The sequence below is a fragment of the Lagopus muta genome, chromosome 3 (genome assembly GCF_023343835.1).
Source record: "Lagopus muta isolate bLagMut1 chromosome 3, bLagMut1 primary, whole genome shotgun sequence".
NCBI lineage: Eukaryota > Metazoa > Chordata > Aves > Galliformes > Phasianidae > Lagopus > Lagopus muta.
Genome location: NC_064435.1, coordinates 21,248,717 through 21,271,281, shown reverse-complemented (window position 1 = coordinate 21,271,281; position 22,565 = coordinate 21,248,717). Strand labels below are relative to the sequence as shown.

At 42.1% G+C, this 22,565-nt stretch overlaps 2 protein-coding genes across 7 annotated transcripts in view; one reads left to right on the top strand and one right to left on the bottom strand.

Moving 5' to 3' along the window:
* VPS13B (vacuolar protein sorting 13 homolog B) overlaps positions 1 to 10,062 on the top strand; it is a 418,623-nt gene extending 408,561 nt beyond the window's left edge. For all 6 annotated transcript variants that reach the window (XM_048940337.1, XM_048940340.1, XM_048940338.1 and 3 more), the window contains one exon: positions 5,405 to 10,062. In XM_048940337.1, the coding sequence (XP_048796294.1) occupies positions 5,405 to 5,650 (246 nt within the window). In that variant the 3' untranslated portion in view covers positions 5,651 to 10,062. The remainder of the gene's footprint in view (positions 1 to 5,404) is intronic.
* A 126-nt stretch (positions 10,063 to 10,188) lies between these two features.
* On the bottom strand, positions 10,189 to 16,152 carry LOC125691246 (cytochrome c oxidase subunit 6C-2). Its single transcript, XM_048940356.1, has 4 exons — positions 16,024 to 16,152; positions 15,256 to 15,383; positions 13,058 to 13,196; positions 10,189 to 10,322 (listed from the first exon to the last, which is right to left on the bottom strand). The coding sequence occupies exons 1-3, from the start codon at positions 16,091 to 16,093 to the stop codon at positions 13,077 to 13,079; spliced, it is 318 nt and encodes a 105-aa protein (XP_048796313.1). The 5' UTR covers positions 16,094 to 16,152; the 3' UTR covers positions 10,189 to 10,322; positions 13,058 to 13,076.
* Between the last annotated feature and the right edge of the window lie 6,413 nt (positions 16,153 to 22,565).

Sequence of the window (22,565 nt, the reverse complement as noted above, 5' to 3'; positions counted from 1 at the left end):
GGTTTCTGAAGAAGTTCTCATGCCTAGCTGCAGGTATGTGAGGTGCTTGTTTGCCAGTTAGTTGTGCCTACAAAGTCACAGCGAGAACAGCTCCTTTCGTCATTCTGTGAATTCTGTTTTAACAGTTCAGTAATGCTTGATGCATCCTCCTTTCAGTGTGTTTCTTATCTTCCCACTTTCAGGAAAGTGCTTTTTCTTGGCTGCTAGCTGTGTTCAGTTCTTTAGATATTCCTTCTTCTGCGAATGCTATCTTTAAAAAAGACCAGTTCTCTTGCTGAGATTGGAGGCACCAAGTGTTTGCCAGAAAGAGCATAAATTCTTCATCTTCCTATTGAAAGATCTCTAGGCCATTTGAATACTGAGGTTTTGGATGAATTATCATATTTTAATGGTAGAAGAATGGTATATTTTTACACTTTCGGGAAACAATGTTTATTGTATTAAATTCTCAAGTGGAATCACATGATTCTATGATTTCAAAAGCAAACATATATGTCCTGATTCTTGTTTTTTATAAAAGTATGTCAGGTAGTTAATACACTGCCATTCCAGGAATTTCTGTTTCAAAGATGCAAAAAGAATATACGTAAAATAACAGTTAGTATGAGGTGTGCCAAAAGTAAGAGAGGCTTCAGTGTGCTCAGCGAAATCCAAACTTTGCTGGTCAACAAAGAATTTTGCCATTGATTCCAGCAGAACAAGGACTTCATCTGTGTCATGACAATACTTGGAATTCTTATGAAAGGCTTTTGAAATGCTGAATTCTCTATTTATGTTTATTGTCTTTCCAGTAATGTCAGTCTCACAGAGTGCTGTTGACTGAACTTGCCCTTTTGCATCACAGTGTTCCTTGAGGCATTACTTAAATTTGATGCAAGTGGCCAGAGCTCCACTTTTCTGTCCCTGAACACTGTGTGGTTGCTGGAGGCACCCATTCTACTGAATCCAGACCATCCTTCTCAGTCCAGAACTACTGTCCTGGAGGGAAGTTGATTTGTTCCCCCTCAGATTATTGATGCACTCAATTTAACCTAATCCTAACTTTAGCAACAGGCTGTATTGTTTTAATTGGGTTGTAGTAGCCGTGGCGGCTCTTGTCTTTATATTTGGTTATTCATGGGGTGAGGAGTAGGCTGCTGCTCTGTTGGGGGGATTGTCCAAAGATTGCTACAAGATGGTGATGCCTGCCTAGGAGGAGGAAAGGCAAAGGATTGGGAGTAATTCTAGTCCCCATAGCTGCTGCAGCTGGCACTATGTAGGACTGCTAAGCCAAGAGGCTCATGTAAATGCTCCGCTCTACATGACGTGCACAGAATCCAACATTCCTACGTACACATGCTATTACACACCATTGAGTGACCTGCCTCGGAGAGGTACTGGACCAAGTACATGTTTCTTTCTTTAGCTGTGGATAAAAATACGGGACCTCCTACTCCAGTGGCATAGCAATGCCAGGAGCTGTAAGCCATGAGCCACCCAGCCTCTGTGTACGCAGTGTCTTCTGCTGACACAGACTGAGAGTGCAGTGAAGGGCAATGAAAATGTACGGCATGATAAAAGCAGTGAAGAGTGCGTGTGCCCCAGAAGTGGAGCAAAGTCAATTCTGTAGAGCACTGGTGCTTATGGGAGCCAAGGCTTCCCCTTCAGCTGCTCAACAAGAGTGTGTAAAAAGGCTCTGTGAATATGATAAGGAAAAGCAAACTTAGGAGATGCACGCTACAGCTTGCAGGTAAGCAGCTTCATAGCTGCAGAGCGACATCTGAATAGACGTGACTCCCAGCTATTAGTGGTAGGCTGTCTTGCTGCAGCTGAAGTGCAGGCACTTCTCTACGTGACGACTTGGTGAAGACCAACTTTTTTTGCTGAAAAATGCCCAGTTAGGTCTTCCAAAATATTATGGTTTGTGTGTGTATCTTATTGTCCACCCAAAATAATTGCCAGAAGTTTTGTTTCAGCTCTGCCCAAAACAGTTTCTCCCTTTGCCTCTCCTCAGCTTCTTGGAACTATTAGGAAACAAAACATGAGTTATTCTACAGCTGTAATCACCAGAGATGTTATAGAGCATATTTTGCCTCTTTCAGCAGTCGGTGTGCCTGATGGCTTGTTCGCCTCCACAGATATAACTTAATCCATCTGGCTAGGAATAACCTGGATGGAATCTTGAAAACTTTGGCACTGACAACATTGTTATTGAAAGGGAAGCATTAATTGTGCTTGCATTGTCTTCCAAAGTAATTGAGACACTGCGTGCTTCCAGACAGGCATCAAACTCTCTAAGAGCCTCCAATTCCAACTGCTCTTGATACAGTTCATTGCAGGCAGCAAAAATCGAAGGGCACTGGAATTTCAGATATTCCAGGATTTCTTTCTGATGTTCTGCAACAGGGTTTTCACATATGCTACCTGTATCATACTTGGAGCTGAAAAACACTCCGTGGATTGTTAAAGAAGTTGTGAGAAGAAAAAAAAACCCTGAAATAACAGACCTTTTTACTCACTCTGCGTGCACAAAGCAGACCGTAGTTGTTACACACACATCTGGACCACTACAACAAATATGCTGTAGCTACTGTAGATTTAGAACTGCTGTAGGATTATTCTTTATAAATCATAGTTGGAGGAATTTTAGGAAAAAAATTAAAGTTCTTAACTCAGAAAATGTGACCATCTAACCTTAAAGGTCGTGTGGTGTTTAAGATTCATCTAGCAGGTGCACTAAGCAACCCCTGTTCAAGTTTTGATTGGTTGAATGGTTTGGTTATTAACATTGCAGATTCTCAAAACAGTTGGTTAAGGAACTTAGTGACAGTGCTGGATCCCATTTAGGGGAGAAAAAAAAAGTTGAATAGCAGCAATTCCAAGTTTTTCTTGTTGTCTTGACAATATAAGCTAAATGGTAACTGGCTGGGCAAGCAGACAGTTACAGATGAGATCATCTGGAAGCAGGTAGGATCCCAGATACTCTGGCCAAGTACAGTTAATATTTCCTCCTGAATAATTATGCTATATTTGTGGGATGTGGCCTAGGTCTGAATGAATCAAAGAATCACAGACCAGTTTGGGTTGGAAGGGAGCTAGTTCCCAGCCATGGGCACAGAAATACATCTCACCAGACCAGGCTGTCCAGGGCCCTGTCCAACCCAGCCTAGGACACCTCCAGGGACAGGCATCCACAGCTTCTCTGGGCAGCCTGTGCCAGCACCTCACCACCCTCATTGCAAAGAATTTCTTCCTTACATCTCATTGAAAATCTAGCTTCTTTTGTGAGGTTTGCTCCAAAAGTAATGCCTCCTATTTTATTATATTCAGCCATGACATCAGGGCAGATATTGGTGGTATGGCAGCAGAGGGGTGGTCTGACAAAATGGTGCCTGACTTGGAAGTGCCTATGGAGCAAAGGTGTAGAATTGAATCCCTTCATGCAGAAAAAATGGCACCCTTTGACATTCATTGAGGGTCCTATGAATAATGGGTTCACCCAATTAGGTGAGTTGAATGCCAACACTATTTCCACCTGCTTTGACAACTTTTGTCTTTTGGTCAATGTGGAGTCAGAACTATAGTCTGCATAGGTGCTGCTTCAGCATATGTCTCTCCTTTCAACTGGTAAAACAGATGGACTGCTGAGGTGCTTTTTCTGTAACGACAGACTGAAGACATCATTCAGACATTCTCCATTGTTTGCCATGTATCTATCTGCTGCAGCAGCAGTCTGCCTTACGATTTTTTTCCCTCTCCCTTTAAGGAGAGTGTAGAGGAAACCACACTTTCCTCTGCCCATTTCTTCATTTCCATTGTTTCTATGCACAGGCTCCAACTTTGAGCTTCTGAGTTTGTTTGAGAGCCTGCTTCCTTTAGCATTTTTGTGGTGATGATTGAAAACAGGAGCGTTTCTGCTTGATGAGCAGTAAATTCTTCTCCAAAGGCATAGTTTTGTTTTTTGTTTTTGTTTTTGTTTTTTAAAAAAGGCAAGGGACTGTTTTGATTTGAATGTGACAGCTGTCACTATCTATGAATCATATTAATTATTTTTTCAAGTAAGCAATGGTTTGTTTTAAATGAGCCCTGCAGTCCAAAGATGTGACAAGATATTGATCCTGGCTGTTAAACAGAACCCAATGGCACTGCTTGAAAATACCATTGAGGCATGTGTAAAACTTCCTGAAAGACAGGCTGAAGGCAGTAGTCTTTGAATCCTCAGCATGAAATCCAACAAAGAAAGACGTTTTAAACCCTGTAGAAATGAAAATGGTCAGCAGTTCTCCAACTGTAATTAAGGAAGCATCAAAACCTATCCCTAGGATAGTGTCTGCCTTTCTGTTATTTTCACTTTTTGGAAATAAGTTCTATTCTGAATTACTTTGATAATGACAACACTGTAGCATCCATGGTAATATTTCTGAAATGCTTTTTTTTTTTTTTTCAACTAAGTCAGCTAGCTGGTGCCTGCTTGCATGTTCTCCCTTCTCAGTCTAGTCACAGTCATCTTCAATTTCTTTCTCTTCAGAGAAAAAAAAGGACACAGCAGATTCTTCCAGGGCCAGATTTGCCCATGGCTTTTCATCTAATACCTAATCTGACTGAAACCACGTGGTAGATGCCACCTTTCTGTTCATAGCCTTGGCTTTAGCTAGAGGTGCATCATTGTGACCTTCTTACTAGAACCTTGAACCTCAACATATTTCAGCCTACAAAAAGGGATTTCTTCAGAGTAGTCTCTCCAGATCACCTAGGAGAAGACACTTTGCATGAGGAGTTCTCCATAAACAACATGCCCAAACCACCTTTAGTGAAAATCTTTTCCAAAAAATTCTGTAATTCTGTGGATGCTTCTTTGGTTACCAGAGGCTGGTGGATGTATCTGGTCATACCTGGGAGGCAGCTTCTAGATCTTACTCTGAATCGAGTGAGTGAAAGACTTTAACTTACTCAGTTTCCCAGAAATGACTGTGGGTTTTCAAACATTGTACTTTGTGAGAAAGTGTGAAAGTTTTGCTAATCAGAACTGCTGTCTATCTGATAAACACTCCTGGGAGCTACTGGTGTTTTTCTAATAGGGCTTCAGGTATTTTTTCCTGTCTGCAAAGAGCTGGTCCATTGTAAAGATCTTCTCTTGAGCTACGTGTGTTGGGTCCATCCCTGAAAATCTCCAAAGATTCTGCTTAGACTTTTCTATGGTGGAGCTAGAGCTTTTCAGGCAGAACTACTCAGAATAGCAAAGAGTAGGCCACCAGTCATCCAGGGACAGGAGGAATCTGCTGATTAAAACATCCATGAAACTACTGTAAGAGAGACCCTAGGGAAGATTTTTAACTAGAGAAAATGATGTGGAAGTTACTGTCTGCAATACTAAGTTCAGTCACTGTCAATTACTCAGTAATGCCTTTATGTTATCTTATTTCAGGCAGACGGAGTTAGAGAGAGACTGTCAGAACAGCAGTACAACCGCCTCGTGGAGTACGTCACAAAGACATCGTACCACCTCACCCCCGGCACCGCCACACTGCCAGCGCCGCAAGCCGTGGCTGCCGAGCACCTTCCAACTGTAACCAAAACATATAACTACGTGGTTGATCCCCATTTTGCCCAAGTATTCATTAGCAAGTTCATAATGGTAAAAAATAAAGCCCTGAGGAAAGGATTTTATTAATAAATACTAGTAATATCTTACCATTTTGACATAACACTTCCTATGCTGTAATGTGTCAAGGAAAGATGCATATAATTTTTGAGCAAGTAGGAGATAATAACCAGGTTAAGCTTTTCTAATTGTGACAGCATTCCTGCACTGTAGCCAAGATGCTGGTGCTGGAAGGAAGGTGTTCTAGCAAATAAATAAAGTGAAAGGGAAAAGCCCTCGACTATATAGTTCGATCAAAATCCTTTTTCTTTCAATAACCACAAATCGGGGACTAAGGAAAAATTGCATGCATGGAGACATTTTTGCCACACAAAACATATGTATCAATACATACTATATCATATTTTAGGGTCTGCCAGTTTCTGTTGTAAACCAGGTTTATAACTCAGCTGTAAAAACTTGCTCGAGGCTGAGCCTTTCCCCCCACACATGCACTGCCCCCAGCACGCACATCCTAAGGCAAAACATTTTCCCCCACTAAATCTGAAAAACCCAGCGTGGCTGTTTTAAGTTACTTAGTGACAGCTGGGTTTTAGCACCACTTTAACCTTAGAATAGCTTCCTTTATTTGACTGAAGTTTTGCAGGACATTAGTCCTTAATGTAAACTAGTGCCTTTGTGTGGTTTGGAGAACAAAACATGAACTACAGCATGAATTTATTTTTAAAACCGTCTGTATACAGAAACTTTATTTCATCCACCATCAGATTTTCAGAACTTTCAATGTATATATGACACTGTGCGTTGTCTGGTCATTAGCTGGAAGCCAGTAACATGCAGTTCAAAAATTTATGAACCAGAGCTTAGCCTCCTTGAAATCAGCTAAGAATCTATGAGCTCCTAACATAGACGTGCAGGTGCTAAATGCAGCCTTGGTGGATCTTCCTTACTGCTGATCTGACACCACTACACATAGTACCAGTTTACTTAACCCCTATTTTATCACCTTTGAAGTGATAAAAATAGGGATACTTAAAAATAACAACCTTTCAGACATTATCTGTACTGAGGAAAATGAGATTATTTTTTTTTCATTTTGGTCCGAAAGTAAGGACCCACAGGTTCCAATTACAGTAATTAATAGTTAACGATGCCATTGCAGTACACTTTTAAACACATGAAAACAAATGAGCTTTCTAAGTAAGTGCTGAAGTTTTACAGTTGTAGTAGAGAAGGAATCATTCTGGGCACAGTTAATTATTTTATAAACCAAATCTGTCTAGAGCAGCTTTATTTTTCTAAAGAAAAGATCTTACTTGGCTTTCAAATGTGCTTGTGACTTCTCACCTCTTCTCTACATACTCACAGACATTCATTTTGTCTCAGGATTCCTGAACGTGGCCAGAATTAGAGGCAAGAACTGGAATAAAATCTGATCAATAGTTAGAGCAAATAGATACATGTTTGTTATTTAATACTTTCTATGCATACCGGATATGACCAAATGCACAGTACCTACGAATGGAGTACTGGCAGTGTTTTTCTCATGAGGTCTTGTTAAATGTGATTTCTAAAAGCCGTGTCTCTCGTGTACTGAAAGACGGAAGCCTGAGTTGTCCTTTCTGAATGTGAAATAAGCCCATTCCTTATCAACATTTCATACAGTGCTTTAATAATTTTGTCTTTGTTTTAATATCATTATTTAAAAAATGAATGTATATACACACACTTCATTCCTGAATATTTTGTGGAGATAGTTTAATACTTCTAATTTTGCATATTGATGCATAAATTGTAATATAGAGATTGTTTAAAGATAAATAAAGCTCTTCCTATAATAGTTGTTTCTGTGAGTTACTTGGCCATTCCGTTACAAGTGAAAGAATAGTCACTGTGTAGAACAATAATGATAAAGAAACACAAGCTTCACGTAGACCCCATTAGATTCCTGTTGGTCCCTGGCCTTTGTCATACACCAAAAAAACACAATAGATCCTGACAATGCTTTGGAAGTAAAGAGCTGCTCATTACCTTGCCAAAACATGTGCTGAAATGTTTTACAGTTTTGTGACTGGCTGAATCAAAACAGCATTGCAGTCCCCATTTGAATTAGAGCAATCTGTTCATCTTACATGTGGCACAGAACCCGGCCGAGAGGACACAACCACACCTGTGAAGGATGAGGGATGGCAGCAGCTCAATTCCTAAAACTTCGTAGATTGCAGCCCTTGTTTACGCTCTATTTGTGTTTTCTCCAGAATTATACTGTCTTGGAATAAACGCTTGCTTAAATTATGCTCTTCTTCAGTGAAGTAAGTCAGCATCTTTACTGCATTAGGCAGGTTCCTTCTCCCCCTTCTGACCGCATGTATGGAAACATGTGCGGAGATGGCATATAAATCAGCCTCTCCTACATATGAGCTGTGTGAACTATGAAAACAAAGTTGTCCAAAGAGCAGCTGCCTGTACTTAGCTGCTAAAGCACTCCAATGTGTACCCTTAAAGCATACCTACTTTCATAATGCTCTTTAGACCTGGAGAGCTCACAACTTCAAATCTATCTTTTTTAGTTTGCTTCCAGAACAATCAATCATTCCTCAAACACTCAAGAAAAAAGCAAGCCAGCCAAAAACTCAGAGGCATAGTCACTTATAGATGGTAAGATCTTTCCCAAAGTAGTTTAGATCAAACAATCCCTTTTTATATATTGTTTCACTTAAAAATATATATTTAAAAAAAAAAAACAAAACACCCTTTACAGACAGTTGGAGGTGGCCTTAGGGCAGAGCAGCTGTACATCTCCTGTGAACACTGTGCCAGACCATCACAGACAGCTGAGTAGGGTCTTGCTCACACAGGCCTTCATTGTATCACACTAGGTTCCAACTGTTTGTTAAGAAAGATGCAACTTAACTTTAGAGAAGAACCACATGAAAAACGGACGGCGTAGTGCTGATAGCAGCGCAGGTTAGCCCTTCTGCCTACCTCATAATAGTGAGCCCCAGCCTTGCCCTCCTGTCCCAGTCAAGAGGAAAGGAATAGCTTGGCTGGCATTGCAGGCTGAAAGGAAGTACTCATTTTTGTGAAAACATAATAGCATTATAAAGAAAGCAACACACACTTAACTTATGCACTGATGACTCCTGCAAACAGAGCAGAGCTCACCTTTCCTTCTTGTTGAACACATTCAGACAGGAACAGCTCTGAGGAGTTCTGCTGAAAAGACTAAAAGCTCTTCTGTCACAGAATTCTCCTTTGGATCAATCAATGCCAGTAGCAGAATGAACACACAATTCTAGCTGGCAGTTAACAGTTTAGAATAAACAACTTAGAATTTCAAAGCAAATTCATTCCTGACAACTGGGAAGACTGCATGGGCTGGGGCTGGGAGGGAAGTTGGGTTCTTTCCACTCGCACACCTGGCAGTAGCAAGTTGCCTTGCCTCTGCAGCTGTCATTATGACTGAAGACCCCTGGCTATTTAAACCTGCAGACTACGGCTGAGAAAATGTTAGTCAGTATATAATGGCATACCATGTTTATACTGTACATTTGGAAGATAAATTGGTATCATTTGCAATTGTTAAACTTCGGTTTACATTTATAGGAGCGGGGGTATTTTGATTACTAGATGGTTTCCCCTTCCACCACTAATGTCAAATTCTTTCTTTGGTCAAAAGAAACACTGCACGTACTGAAAGTTTAAAGAAAATCCCATGTTGCTCCATATAAGTGTTCTGGATCAAATACATTATTTACATGCTTTCATTAGTCCAAATGCTGCTCACAGTTACCTATTAAGTTAAGTAGTTAATGATCCATTTAGAATAAGACTTACTCCAAACAGGATTTGAACTGAAGACCTTCAAATACAACACAGATGGCTTAATTTGTCATGCTTCTTCATACAAAGCCTTCCCTTCTTTCACGTGATCAGCTTCGACTCCTTTCATAGTACCCACATTCAGCAATCAAGAGCCTTCAGCCACACACACACACATATATATATATACACATACATACATATATACATAGATATATACTTTCAACCTCAGCTACAGGCAACGCACACAGCACGTTCCCTGTGACAATAACAAAGCAGAAGGTAAGTGCATCAGGTCTTGGACTGTAGCCCCTTACATCAAATACATGTGAATACACTTGCAGCTTAATTTCCCAACTGCAGTTACATACCATGTACAAAAGTGGTCATTTGCATACTTTCTAAGTCTTGATGTAACACTTTGGAAGGAAGACAAAGCAATGGCAGCAAAGCTATGAAAGTTGCCAGATACATTTCCAGAATCCCCAACAATTTTTTCATCTCAATGTTAGTTCACTTCTGAAGGCAGAGACCCACCCAGAAATCCAGGCTCTCCCTTGCCGTAACAACTATCACCTTGCACATTCCCATCAGCAGCAAAGACAACCCAGCCACCATTGTTTAAGAACGTACTTGATCAAATTTGCAATTTGGCCAAAGTACAGATACAAATAACTCCCAGCAGACAGAAAATCAGCCTTGGGGCTCTAGAACAATTTATGAAGACTTTCTACCACTCTTTCCGGTACGTAAGCATTCTGACCATTAATGAAGACAATTAAGCATCGCTGACGTACGTATTTTATTTATTGAGATATATTAGAGCACATCATATGCTGAAGTACATTACACTTTGTAATTCAGAGAACACGTAAGGTTCAGTCCTTAAGTCTCCTTAGGCTGAAGGGGATCTGTGGATCTGCAAGATAAAAAGAAATTAAGTTATGCTGGACAAACTTCATACTCCCAGTAAAGACATCAGTAGGTAGGAAAGCAAAGCAATAGAGAGAAATGTTTATGTGGTAGTTTAGTCTAGAGGAATTCCCTCTGTTATTTCCTGACAGTTTAAGATTCACACACCCTTCATGTGGCAAACAGAAGTGAAACATGGAACAAATCAAGAGCTGGAACAATCCTGCACAGCACGTCAGATTCACTATACATGCAGCACTGATAACTGAATCAATCTTGCTAAGGGCCTGAAAGAGAAAGGAATGCAAATTTCAGAGAGAAGCCAGAGAGGAAACAAGTGGTGTAGGCAACCTACCAAGGAAGGAAGAAAACCAAATTCAAATTGCTTCTCCACATTATATTGAACACAATCCAACACCAGCTGTGTTCCAGGACAAGAGTCATGCAAGTGGTTAGCACCAAATTCTTAGCTTGCCCCTTTATTATATTGCAGAGCACACTCTAGAGGTAGGACACTCCCCAGACCCATACTTAGTTTCCTTTATCAGCACCTTCACACAGTCTGTGCCAGTAGCTGAAACTGTAAATCCATGCACAAACACTACGTCCTTCACATCCCAGCAGGAACAAAGTTGGTGCAGCATTCCAAACAAGCACCTTTACTAACAAATCCCCCTCCCCATGTACCGTCTGCTCAGTTTCAGGGGTAAGCACTGATTCCAGAGTGAGTACTAAATGAAGTTAAAGCACTGTATTTACTGCCCCATACAGAATATATTCCAATTAAATGAGAGCAGCTGTAGAATATGCATGACCACTGTACCCTTTAGATAACCGTACAAAAAAACCCATCAAATTCAACCTCCAACTTCCATAAATAACATTTAAATTTCTGAGGGAAATGAAAATGTCTTCCATCTGTTTTGTGTACTTGTCCTTCTCACAGACTTTTTAGACTATTTGAAACAGTGGCTTTGTTTGCTCCTTCCTCCTACTATTCTGTAGAAAAATACAAATTCTTACGTAAGCGGGAGAAGGAATAAAAAGCACCAGCAATTAAAACAAACAAAATGACATGTAAAGATTTATCTTTCACATTTTCTTTTGAGACGGTGCAATTAAGGAATGGAAGAAATGTTTAGGAAACATTTAATTTTAACAGGTGCACACAATGTGTAACTTGATTTTTTTTAAGCCCCAAATGGGAACATAAGTAGAGGGGAGTTCTACTCGCACAGAAAAATCCTGTTCATGATTCCAATTAAATATTTAACATGGATCACTGTTGACAGTGTTTGTTTCAAATGGTTTTACCACCAGATGGCCTTTCCGAACACTCTGATGAAGGCCACCTGACTAAAGAATGCAATCCAGTGTCTAGGAAAGTTAGAAAGTCCTTATTTGTTAGCAAGGACCGAACGAGAGGCAGAATTACTGAGATTAAAACCAAGTAAATTTGTCATTTTGTTATTTACCTTTTCTGGAGTCATTACCTCTAGAGCACAAGCACTCTTTCCTCAAGGGGAAAGGAAGAAAAAAAGATCTGTACAATGACTTAGATAGCTGGAGCTCTGCTTCTGTTACACAGATAGGTCTAGATTGTCACACGACAAAGTTTCTTGCTAACAGTGTTAAGTACAAATGTTTTATTCAATCTTGCTGCTTCAAGCAAACAGGCTGAGAAAATCCAGCTGGACAGGATAATTAGAGCCACAGATTATCACGTAATGATCACAATATGAAAACATTCCAAAAGAATGAAAAAGCTATCATCCCAGATTAGTCTGGAGTCATTTTAAGAGAAGCAGAGAACTCAGGGTCAGAAATCCCAATGAAAAAGGGGGGAGGAATTTTTCGTTGTCACATCACAAGCCTGCGCAGTTGGCTGCGTGCTTATTAATAACTGTAACAAGGTTGAAATCAAGACTTTTTCCCAGTGTTACAATAAGAAGGAAGGAGAACAGAGTTTGGCAGTGCTCATACAAAAGGCAGCACAGTAAGCACTGTGAGAAGAGAACCCTGAACAAAGCTCTATTGCTGAATGCAGCAAGGCAAAAATCTGAATCTCAGTACACAGACACTGCATGCTAGAGTGATTTTTTTAAAATGCACCTATTCACATGTATTTAAATATAGATATTTAACACATGCATGTATGTACGTATGCATGCTTCCCCTCATAAATAGTTATCTTTCCCCTCTAACCAGCCCCAAAAGACAAAAGGATGTGTGGAAGCTGTCTCTACTTCTCACATAGTGATCAGTGCAGTGAGGGAGAAACAGCCTTTCCATTTTCTTCTTCTGTACCACAAGTACCACAAGTAACGCGTTTTGATAGCCCAGAGTTAAGCAATTCAAGATGTGACCACATCAATATAATCGTGATATCAGGAAAGTCTTACATGAAAGCTCTGCTTCCTCTCCATGCAAGGACAGAACTGTTTGGAACACTGTTGCATGAGGAGGGGAAGGCCTGGCACCACTCTGCAGGTCTGCTGTAGCTGACACATTTTATCACCCAAAAGATATTCAGGAGATTCCCATTCTGCTGTTACTCCCTCGTCTCAGTTCCTATGCTTCTTTATGATTTTATTACCCACAGCTCCTCTGTGTGAGGAGTACAACTGTATCTTCTTTTCTCTGAGAGCACTTTTCTAACAGAAAAGGAAGAAGCGCAAAAGGGAGCACAATGTTTCACTAAAACAATCCAAACTTCTCTTCTGATACAGAGTAGCTTATTACCTGAAAATGCAGATTATGGTCATTTGGGTGGTGCAGACTCAAACACACCAGCTGCTCTCATGGCTTCAAAGTCCTTCATGGGATCATAGTTTTTATAGAACTCTGCATAAGCTCTTTTTCTGGGTTCAGCAACTCCAAACTGGAAAGTAACACACAGAAAATTAAAGCTTGCAAAGCTTTACAGGTGGCACTGGGTTTGCTTGGTTGGCTTTGCTTTCTTGCTACCACTGCTGTGATTTTAGCAGTGGGTATCAGTCTAAACAGCCTCAAGTTCAATGATAGAAGGTAGTAAAAGTTGCCTTGTTCCCATTCAAATCCACAGTTCAGACTTCCTAACTGCTGGTCTGGAAAATAACATCTACAGTGAAACCTTAAAGAGACAGCCATACTGATAGCCAGCCTCTGACAGTTGTACCCATAACACAAACTGTTATGGCAAGTTCTGAGTATGCCTCAGATATACAGTGGACAGCTGCACAACAGTAGCTCCAAGTCAAATGGCATCCCAAAATAATTGACTACAGTTCAGCTACACTGCAGGATAAACTATGGAAGTCTAGTAACATGCTCCTTGGGTACTCACTCAATTGAGGCACAAAGATATGCTCAAAAAGCCAAAAAAAAGTATGAAGGTCAAAGCGGGTTTGTCTAACAGCAGTGAACAAGTAACAGTAAATTACTACTGACATCAGTTACTTGTTCTAAACATGGTCCACTGCCTTCCTAAAGTGTTAATGTAAGGCTGCCACATGAGTATAAAACCACAGACTGTTGAAGGACATTGCAAATTTCATCACAAACAAGCCTGCCTACCTCTCATCAGATGTGTTAAGTGGATGCTGAGCATTAACTGTGCAAGCTTATGGTTTCTAACGGGTGTTTGTTGGTTTCCACAGAGTCTGACAGTGTTGATTTTGTGATAAGCTGACATTAAGTTAATTTTGGATCACAGAATCACAGAATGGCCTGGGTTGAAAAGGACCACAACAATCATTCAGTTTCAACCCCCTGCTGTGTGCAGGGTCGCCAACCAGCAGACCAGGCTGCCCAGAGCCACATCCAGCCTGGCCTTGAATGCCTCCAGGGATGGGGCATCCACAGCCTCCTTGGGCAACCTGTTCCAGTGCGTCACCACCCTCTGTGTGAAAAACTTCCCCCTAATATCTGACCTAAACCTCCCCTGTCTCAGTTTAAAACCATTCCCCCTTGTCCTATCACTATCCACCCCCATAACAATCATACCCTGTCCTGTTTATATGCTCCCTTCAAGTATTGGAAGGCCACAGTGTGGTCTACCTGGAGCCTTCTCTGGAGTATATAAATGCTGCTAATAGTGCATGCATACGTTCAGTAGGTGAAACAAGATCCGGTTCTTCCATGAAATTCACGGAATTTATGTTTCCTAATTCCCTATGATACAAATGTAACATGCAAGATCCCAGAAGTATTTTTTTCCTTTGTCAGAAGGCAAAGTACCAAGCAAAAGATTATTCTGGATGCACAAAGTTCCATTTCTACATGCTGCTTCAAAAGAAAACAGGCCACAGTAGTCCTCCCACAGCTCAGCATAATGGGCAGCCTTTGCGGTTTGTTTACGAGTATGGTTTCTAAAGTCAATCTAAAGATAAAGTAAGAACTCCCAAGTATCTCTGATACCATGACAAAATCACAAGCGATCTAAAGTTAACGTGAGGAGCATCGCTTCTGTGAAATCATCACAAGCAGCCTAGGACAAGGAGACTTCAGGTTAAACTGTCACCAACTGCATGATTTTGAACACAGCGTAAGGCATCAGGTTATTCAGATCACTTCTTCACATGAAGATTACAAAGACTTATTTGTATTCTGGGAGCATGCTTACAGAAATACATTACTAAAGCTCCAACCCTGGCCATTCTGCGATTCTGTGAAAGCTTTCTGGTGAAGCAGCATCGTAAATTTTATGCTCTGGTGAGGCTAGTTTATAACCGAATTAATCATGATCACAGAATCATAGAACCACCAAGGTTGGAAAAGACCCACAGGATCACTCAGTCCAACCATCCACCCATCACCAAATAGTTCTCACTAACCCATGTCCCTCAACACAACGCCCAAACATTTCTTGAACACCTCCAGTGTTGGTAACTCCACCACCTCCCTGGGCAGCCCATTCCAGTGCCCGACTTGTGATCTCACCTTGTACAGACTGATCTCACCTTGTACAATGCCGCACATCCGACAGACACAACAAATGCCCCTAACAAGTGAAACTTCATCCGCCTGGCCAAAAGGCGGCGCATCTGCGGCTTAGGCAACAGCGCGGAGGACATGCTGACCGTATTTCCTAAAAGAGCAAACAAAACAAAACAAAACAAAACAAAACAAAACAAAGAAGAGACAAGTTCTACTTCAATAACCTTCTGTCACTTTGCTTGAGAAAGGTCTGTGCCGTGAAACAATCATCGGCACAACATAAGCATAGAAACCCTATTCAATACCTAAGGGGCAGCATTCAAGGACAACGTGACGGTGACGAACCCGAATGCCCTTACACTTTTTCCAGCCGGCTCTCACGGCAGCACGGCTGGCCCTGCCTGCTGCCTGCTCCCTTCCCTGCCGGACCTACCACTCCATGCTAAATACGTGGAGATAGAGAGAAAGGCATCCGCAAACCGCATCGTAAGGGCAACCACGGCGACCCGGCCCCGCCCCGCGACCCCTCGAGGCTCAGGCACACCGCTGTGACGGGACGGAGGGCCCGCAGCGCCGGGGAGGGGCTCAGACCAGCCTCGCCGTGCTGCCTCCCTCACCGAAGGCGCCCGCCGGCGCAGGGCCCGTCCCGGCCAGCCCGAGGGACGCGCAGAGGTCACGGGCTGCGGTGGCGGAGGGGCTGCTGGCGGCCCTCAGAGAGAGCGAGCGGGAGGAGCTCCGGGCGGGAGGAGGCCCGGCGGCGCGAGCAGCGGGGGGCACGAGCGGGGCCTCACCTCGACGCGAGCCCACCAACGTCCTTCCGCCCTCCGGCCACGCACCCTCTGCGGCTCCACCACTGCGCATGCGCGGGTAGGGCCGCCTCGCTACGGCGAGCGATTCGGCTCACAGCCCGCCGTGCGCGCGCGCTGCCCGAGGCGGGACGGGGGGATGATTGGGCAGCGTGCGGGGGGAACGTGCGTGGTTGTGTGCGGCGGTTCTGAAGGACGCTTGGAGTGATGCTGCTGCGCTGAAAGGGCCCTTCCGTCACCTCTTTCCCTCGGACAAATGGCTGTGCTACCAGAATACGTGAAATGACATTTACAGGGTGTGCTAAGAACAAACAGCACACTTAGAAACAAATTGAGCTGTTTGTAATCGCAGAATTGTAAGAGTTGGAAGGGAGCTCTGAAGATCATCTGGTCCAACCTGCTGCTACTGCAGGTTCCCAAGAGTAGATTACACAGGAAAGTGTCCAGGCATGTTTTGAGTATCCCAGAGAAGGAGACCCACAACGTCTGTGTGCAGCCCGTTCCAGGGCTCTGTCACCTTCACAGCAAGAAAGCTTTTTCTCGTGTTCAGTTGGAACTTCCTGTGTTCCGCTTTGTGCCCACTGCCTCTTGTCCTGTCATTGGGCACTACTGGAAAGAGCCCGGCCCCATTCACTCGACTGCCACCCTTTAGATATTTATAAGCATTGATAATCCTTTCTGTACGTCCTTTCTTTGTACCTTATCAATCTTGTGTTTTGCCTCGGGTTTCCACATCACCACCTGTGTGTGGTGGCGTCACTGCTTTTATTCCTGGTAGCCTCCATGGAATTTACACCGAGTGCAGTAGATGCCACAAAAGCCTGAAGGCCCCCTGTGCAGTGAGGCGTTTGCTCAAGCCTTACACACCTCTGCCAAAGCCAGGGGATCCTGACTGCAAATGACAGAGGATATGGGCCCTTAAAACTGGAGAGAAGGGAGTTTTGTTTGAGATTAAAAAAAGGAGTGGGTTGATAGAGAAATCACAATAAGCGAGGGGAGCAGCCTTTGCAACAGCATTTCTGAACTGAGAAAATGTGGCATCATTTCTCAAAGTGAATTAAAGTTTGCTACCATAATTGAGACTGAAATGAATTGACACTGACATGAAAAATGGCTTTCGAGGATTTTCTCAAAAAGCCAAATGTTACTGACATCATGCAGAAAGAATGGCAAGATAGAGACACGAACTGATCTGCATATATCTGTATATCTGCATCTCTGCCTGTACACCCGCGCCCAGCAGGGCACTGCTGCTGCTGAGCAAGCAGGTGCTGTCATTCAGCGTGAGCAGGAGAGCTGGCTGGGGACTCTGCAGAGCTCTGCTCAGCTAGTCTCCCCCCCACCCTTCCCCCGCCCCATTACACAATGCAGAAAGAGGATAAAACTTTAATTGGAACAAAAGCATAGCAGGCTTTGTGGCTGTTATGATTATAAATTACATATGAGGAATTTTCCTCTAAGTGACAGCCTTCGTGAGGCAGTGTTTGGGTAGATGGACCTAGGTCTGCATATCTGCATATAAGGAAATCTGATGACTCTTTGCAATAGCTTACTTCATGGCTGGCCAGGTCATTAAATTCTTTTCTGTGTGACCAGTTTCCCCATGTGCCTGAGATAGTGCTGGCTAGACATCTTTGTGTTATAGCTGAGATGCTAAATGAAGTGCTAATTGTTATTATTCTTTGACGTCATTACTGTGGAATATAGAGCCAACTCCTTATTGTTCTGTGTAAAGGGCAGCTCAGGACTGTGCAAATACGGGTACAGGATACATTGGAGGAAGAGCCATGGACAAGGGACAGCTCTACTAAGTCAGCACGCAAGAGTTGCTCCCACTCACTCCTGCTTTCTGGGCTTTTATAAGGCCGAGTGCCTTTCCAGACCTGTGCTGACTCCATGCATCCAACTGCATCAGAGCAAATAAATCTTATGAAAACACTCAGGTGCACATCTCACAAAAGGACAGCAGCCAACTCCTTCCCAGTCCACCCAGAACTGGGGCTTCTGGCACCTGTTCCAGTTGTTTTTTGTGCCTAAGTATTAAGACTCTGTTTAGAAAGTGCTGCAGTTAGCGAAACAGAGTCTACAGCCCTTTTTCCTCCCCAGACTTCTGTAGCACCTGCAGCATCATGTGCTTCCTCATGGTGTCCTTGAAGGTCATTTCTGAGGAAAGCAGGCATTATTGCTAAATCACTTCTTGCTTATGACATATTGAAATTTTAAAGAAAGTTTACCACTGAGAGAAAATTTAGGCAGTGAATCCTTGTCTTTTCCACAAAGAGTGCCAGCTGTGATGCTTCAGATTGTGCTTTCTGTGGTGTGGCCTGGAGCCGACTAGGAACAGGACTGTGACTGTCAAGTGATTCTGCATATGCCACAGAGTCTTTAGATACTCATAATCTGGATCAAATTAGAACCAAAAATCTGCTGGAATAAGATCACATAAGACATCAGCAGTTCCCTCAGCCAACCACATTCTTGAAGAATTTATTATAATATCTACCTCTCTATCCCAAAAGAAAGAAAAAAACCTAAATAATGCTGGTTAGTAGCTATGTGCCACATACGAAAATACATACAGTTGTGCTCCTCCTTCCATTCCTGTGCCAGAAATTAACTTTTTAAATACTCTCTTGCTACAGCAGTGTGGACATCAGTCAATAGCAGTGCTGGAACAAACAGAGATAGTGTGGCACAAGAAGATATTTAATAAAATTGGAATGGCAGCTGCTCAAAAATTAAGGGTGAATCAATTATTCCTAAATGGAAAAATTCAAAATTAGTAGGGGAAAAAAATATTTTCAGGCTTCCAAAAGGGCATTATAAACAAAGGAGAAAAAAGTTCAAATCAGAATAAATGGAGCAGACAGGGATTTCATAAGCCTTTGTTGATTTTATGCATGCTTCTGAAGTAAAAAAATCTCAACTAAGCAGTTTCTTAAGCTTAGTCCAAGCCATAAAGAGACAGATTTTGGAAATTTTATATAGATATATAGTGAGACAATTACGTGAAGGGCATTTGGTACCATCACGAGTTCTATTTTTAAAAAAGAGACTGCTGTTTCCCAGTTGCCAACTTGATGTCAAGTCACAGCTAACATCTGCATTCACACCTGATGATGAGAAAACACACCACGCTCCACAGCACAGACATTAACATTTGTGTGGTAGTTCTTCTCTTTTTTCCTTTCTCTTTTTTTTTAATTCTTTCTGTTTTCCTCTTTCTTTTTCTTGTATCATTCTTACCTAAAAGCTTAGCTTGGACAAACTAACTTGCCAAAAACATGCTACATGATCATTTGTTTTCTTAAGAAAAATAAAAAAACCCCACACACCCACAGAGACAGCTCCTTCCAATCCGTGCTCCTTGCTCGAAACCCTTTGAATGATGCAAGGGTTGTTTTTTTCCTTTGGGGTTATAAATGTTATTTAGCTTGTCTACAGTGGAAAAAAGTCATCAAAACCAATGCTTTTATTCTGTTTCTTCGCTCTGTATTTGCTGAGTGATATATTATTCTAAGGTGTCTTTTTTCCTTATCCTTCTTTTCCCAGGCAGGAACCTGTAGAGTTAAACCACCTTAACGGACAAATTTCTAATCTTCCATTTAACCAGTGAAGGTATGAAATCATGGCATGTCATTGTTGCAGCTTCTGCAGCCCCATCTCAGCAAATGGCAGCCCTTCAGGTGGGGGCTATGAGCATCCCAAGCCTGGGTTCAGCTCCAGAAAGCATCCCAGGGAAGAGCGGTACAGGAACAGAGTTCCTCTTCCTGGCTGGAAATGAAAGGGAGGACCACAACACAAGGACAAAGGGCAAGCTTAGCTTGTCACGCTCCTTTCCAAAGCACGGTTTGATTGATGTGCTGTAACATGGTTTTGTTTCACAACATCATCTACGCTATGAAAACATTATTGTACTGAGGCATTGCCTGCATGCCCTGCCTAGCAATCCCAGTGAGGGCATACATGCAAGCACGTGTGGTGCATGTGCCAGTATTCTCCTCCTTTATTATAGATGTTTTGCAGTAAGTCCAAGCAGAAGATGCATAAATAACTTTCAGTAGCACAAAGCTACTGAAACAAGCAGTGTTCTTCATACCTTGATAGGGTTTGACTGGACCACTGGTTAACTTTTATTTTCCCTAATCCTGAACAGCAACCATCAGACCTCTAGGAGAGCAGAAAGTTGCCAATTACTGCTGTTTGAGAAGCTATTGTTCTGTTTGAGGAATTAATCCTGACAGACAACTAAGACCAACTAACTGACGGGTGTGGCATAGTAGCTGTGAAGAGGAAAAGCCTCTTTCATATCATATAGCAGACCACACCTGCTCTCCACCAGGCACTACCTTTGCTTCCCTTAGATTCATGAACTCACCCCAGCCAGCCGTTGCTCCGTGTGCCAGCAGAGGAGTGAGTTCTCAAAGGGAGGCCTGGCCCAGGTTAGTGACTGCACCCTGAGAAAGGGACACTGCAAAACATGCTCGTTCTGCCAAAAAAAGACTGGCTTCAAGTGCCGCTTCTGCTGTCATTTCCTGTATCAAGTTCTTAAATCTTTTTCTCATAGGTTTATAAACTTCTCATTTAAAGTCTGTTTTAATTCTTGTTAAGGTAACGACATGGTAAATGTTACAAGATATTGGCAGATTTTCCTTTTGGGTTCTGCGATGACCATCTGGTCATTGGCATCTGGGCATCTCTGTTGTCCGCCTCATAGTGTGCCTTGTATCACCATGCTGCAGTCATGTCAAGGAAATACCATCCATTTATGAAAAGAGAGTTCGTGAACGCGATTGAGAACAAAAATAAAATCACAAGCACCCCGGAGATGATGTATCTGTTGACCTATTTATGACCTGATGAACAAACTGTGAGCCTGAGAGTTTGTCTGTTGTTTCCACTTACATCACCTGGTCTAATAAAAGATACCACCTCTTCCTAAAATATATCATTGCTATTCTGGTGTTGGAAGAACCTGTCAACTTACGATAGCTATATTGTGTAAAGGTTCCATAGCTTTTACGTGATATCAGATGGCACTGTAAATAAAACAGATCTTTTTTACAGTCATAAGTTTGGCAATCCTCGAGAAATGCAGCTGTCAGGAAGTCTCTGGCTACAGAATCCCTAGAGCAGCTAAAATCCAAATCAGGTTGTCATCCCAGGTTTGAAAGGTGAGGCTCAGTCAGAAGTGTACAGTATCCAGAAAGAGGTTGAATCATCTGTTGGTGTTTTTTTAACTAACTTGTTATTGACAGACAAAATATGCATGCTGAAACCAGCCTGTTTCGGCTTTACTTTTTTGTTTCAACATAACCTAATTAGGATGTAGTAGATCTCACATTTCTACTACATTGAAATTTTTGAGCTTCATTATGAACAAAACTGACAACAGATAACAGCATAAATGAGTTTAGTTAAATATATTCTGATTAAATAAGCTCAGGATGAACTTTCCTAAGACCAATTGGCCATATTCAATACGGCTTTACATGTAAATGGGTGGAAAAATTGCAGCATTTTTCCAAGCAGGAGGCATGAGATTACTATAATCCATAGCCTCCACTGCAGTATTAATTAGCATGGCTCACTAACCAAGGATATAATATTTGTAAATGAAACTGTAGAAGGGCATCAGTAAAGAACAGGATGTTGAAGCCAAATGGAAAACATGAACCAATAAAAAGGCTGAACTAGCTAGAAGTGCAAGCTCAGCCTTTGAAGTTAGTTCAAGTACTGCATGCTTTAATTTTGGTGTAATCTTATGAAGGGGGTACAAACAAGAACTCAGAAACAGATTTTGTAACATTTGGCCCAATTGTAGATGAATCAGTTTGTTGATGGTTACCAACAATTGCACTGCCAGAGAAGCTGTGGTCTTTGTTGAATTAGACTGAATAATTGGCTTCAGTGGGAGTTTCGGGTGCAGAGCAAATGAAGTGTCATGGCCCTTGACTGTCGTAAGATTCCTTAGCAGAGGCTAAGAGTTTGTGTTCAGAACAACCTGAGTATGGATTTGGAGAAAACAAGTCCCTCAAGAGTTCATCTACTCATTCCTCTGCCCCAGTGTGTGTCTGAAAATACTTAGTTGTTCCTGGCAGATGTGCATACCTTATCTGTTTTTAGTACCCCTTTGATGACAGTAAGGATACCAAGAGCTCTCTGGGTAGTTTGTTCCAATGCTTAACTGGTGTCTCAGCGTACAGTCCGTGATTAGTACTACGCTGTCTTGGCAAACCCAACCAAGCCTGTGTATTTTGTGTTTTTATCGTGTTTCAAGTTGTTTTAGAACATACTTTCATGTGGAGCTGCAGTGACAAAAAAAAAAAAAAAAAAAAAAAAAAAAAAAAAAAAAAGCTGTTTTCTTGGGTTTTTTTCAGGGGGAAAAAAAAGGTTTTATGTGGTTTTGTCACTTGGAGAGCGTTCTGAAAGCCTGCTAGTGCCAGGTGCCGAGCACCTCTGGAGACACAAATTAGGAGTATATTTTTCAAGATATTAAGCAGATTTCAGGATCAAGCAGCCAGGAG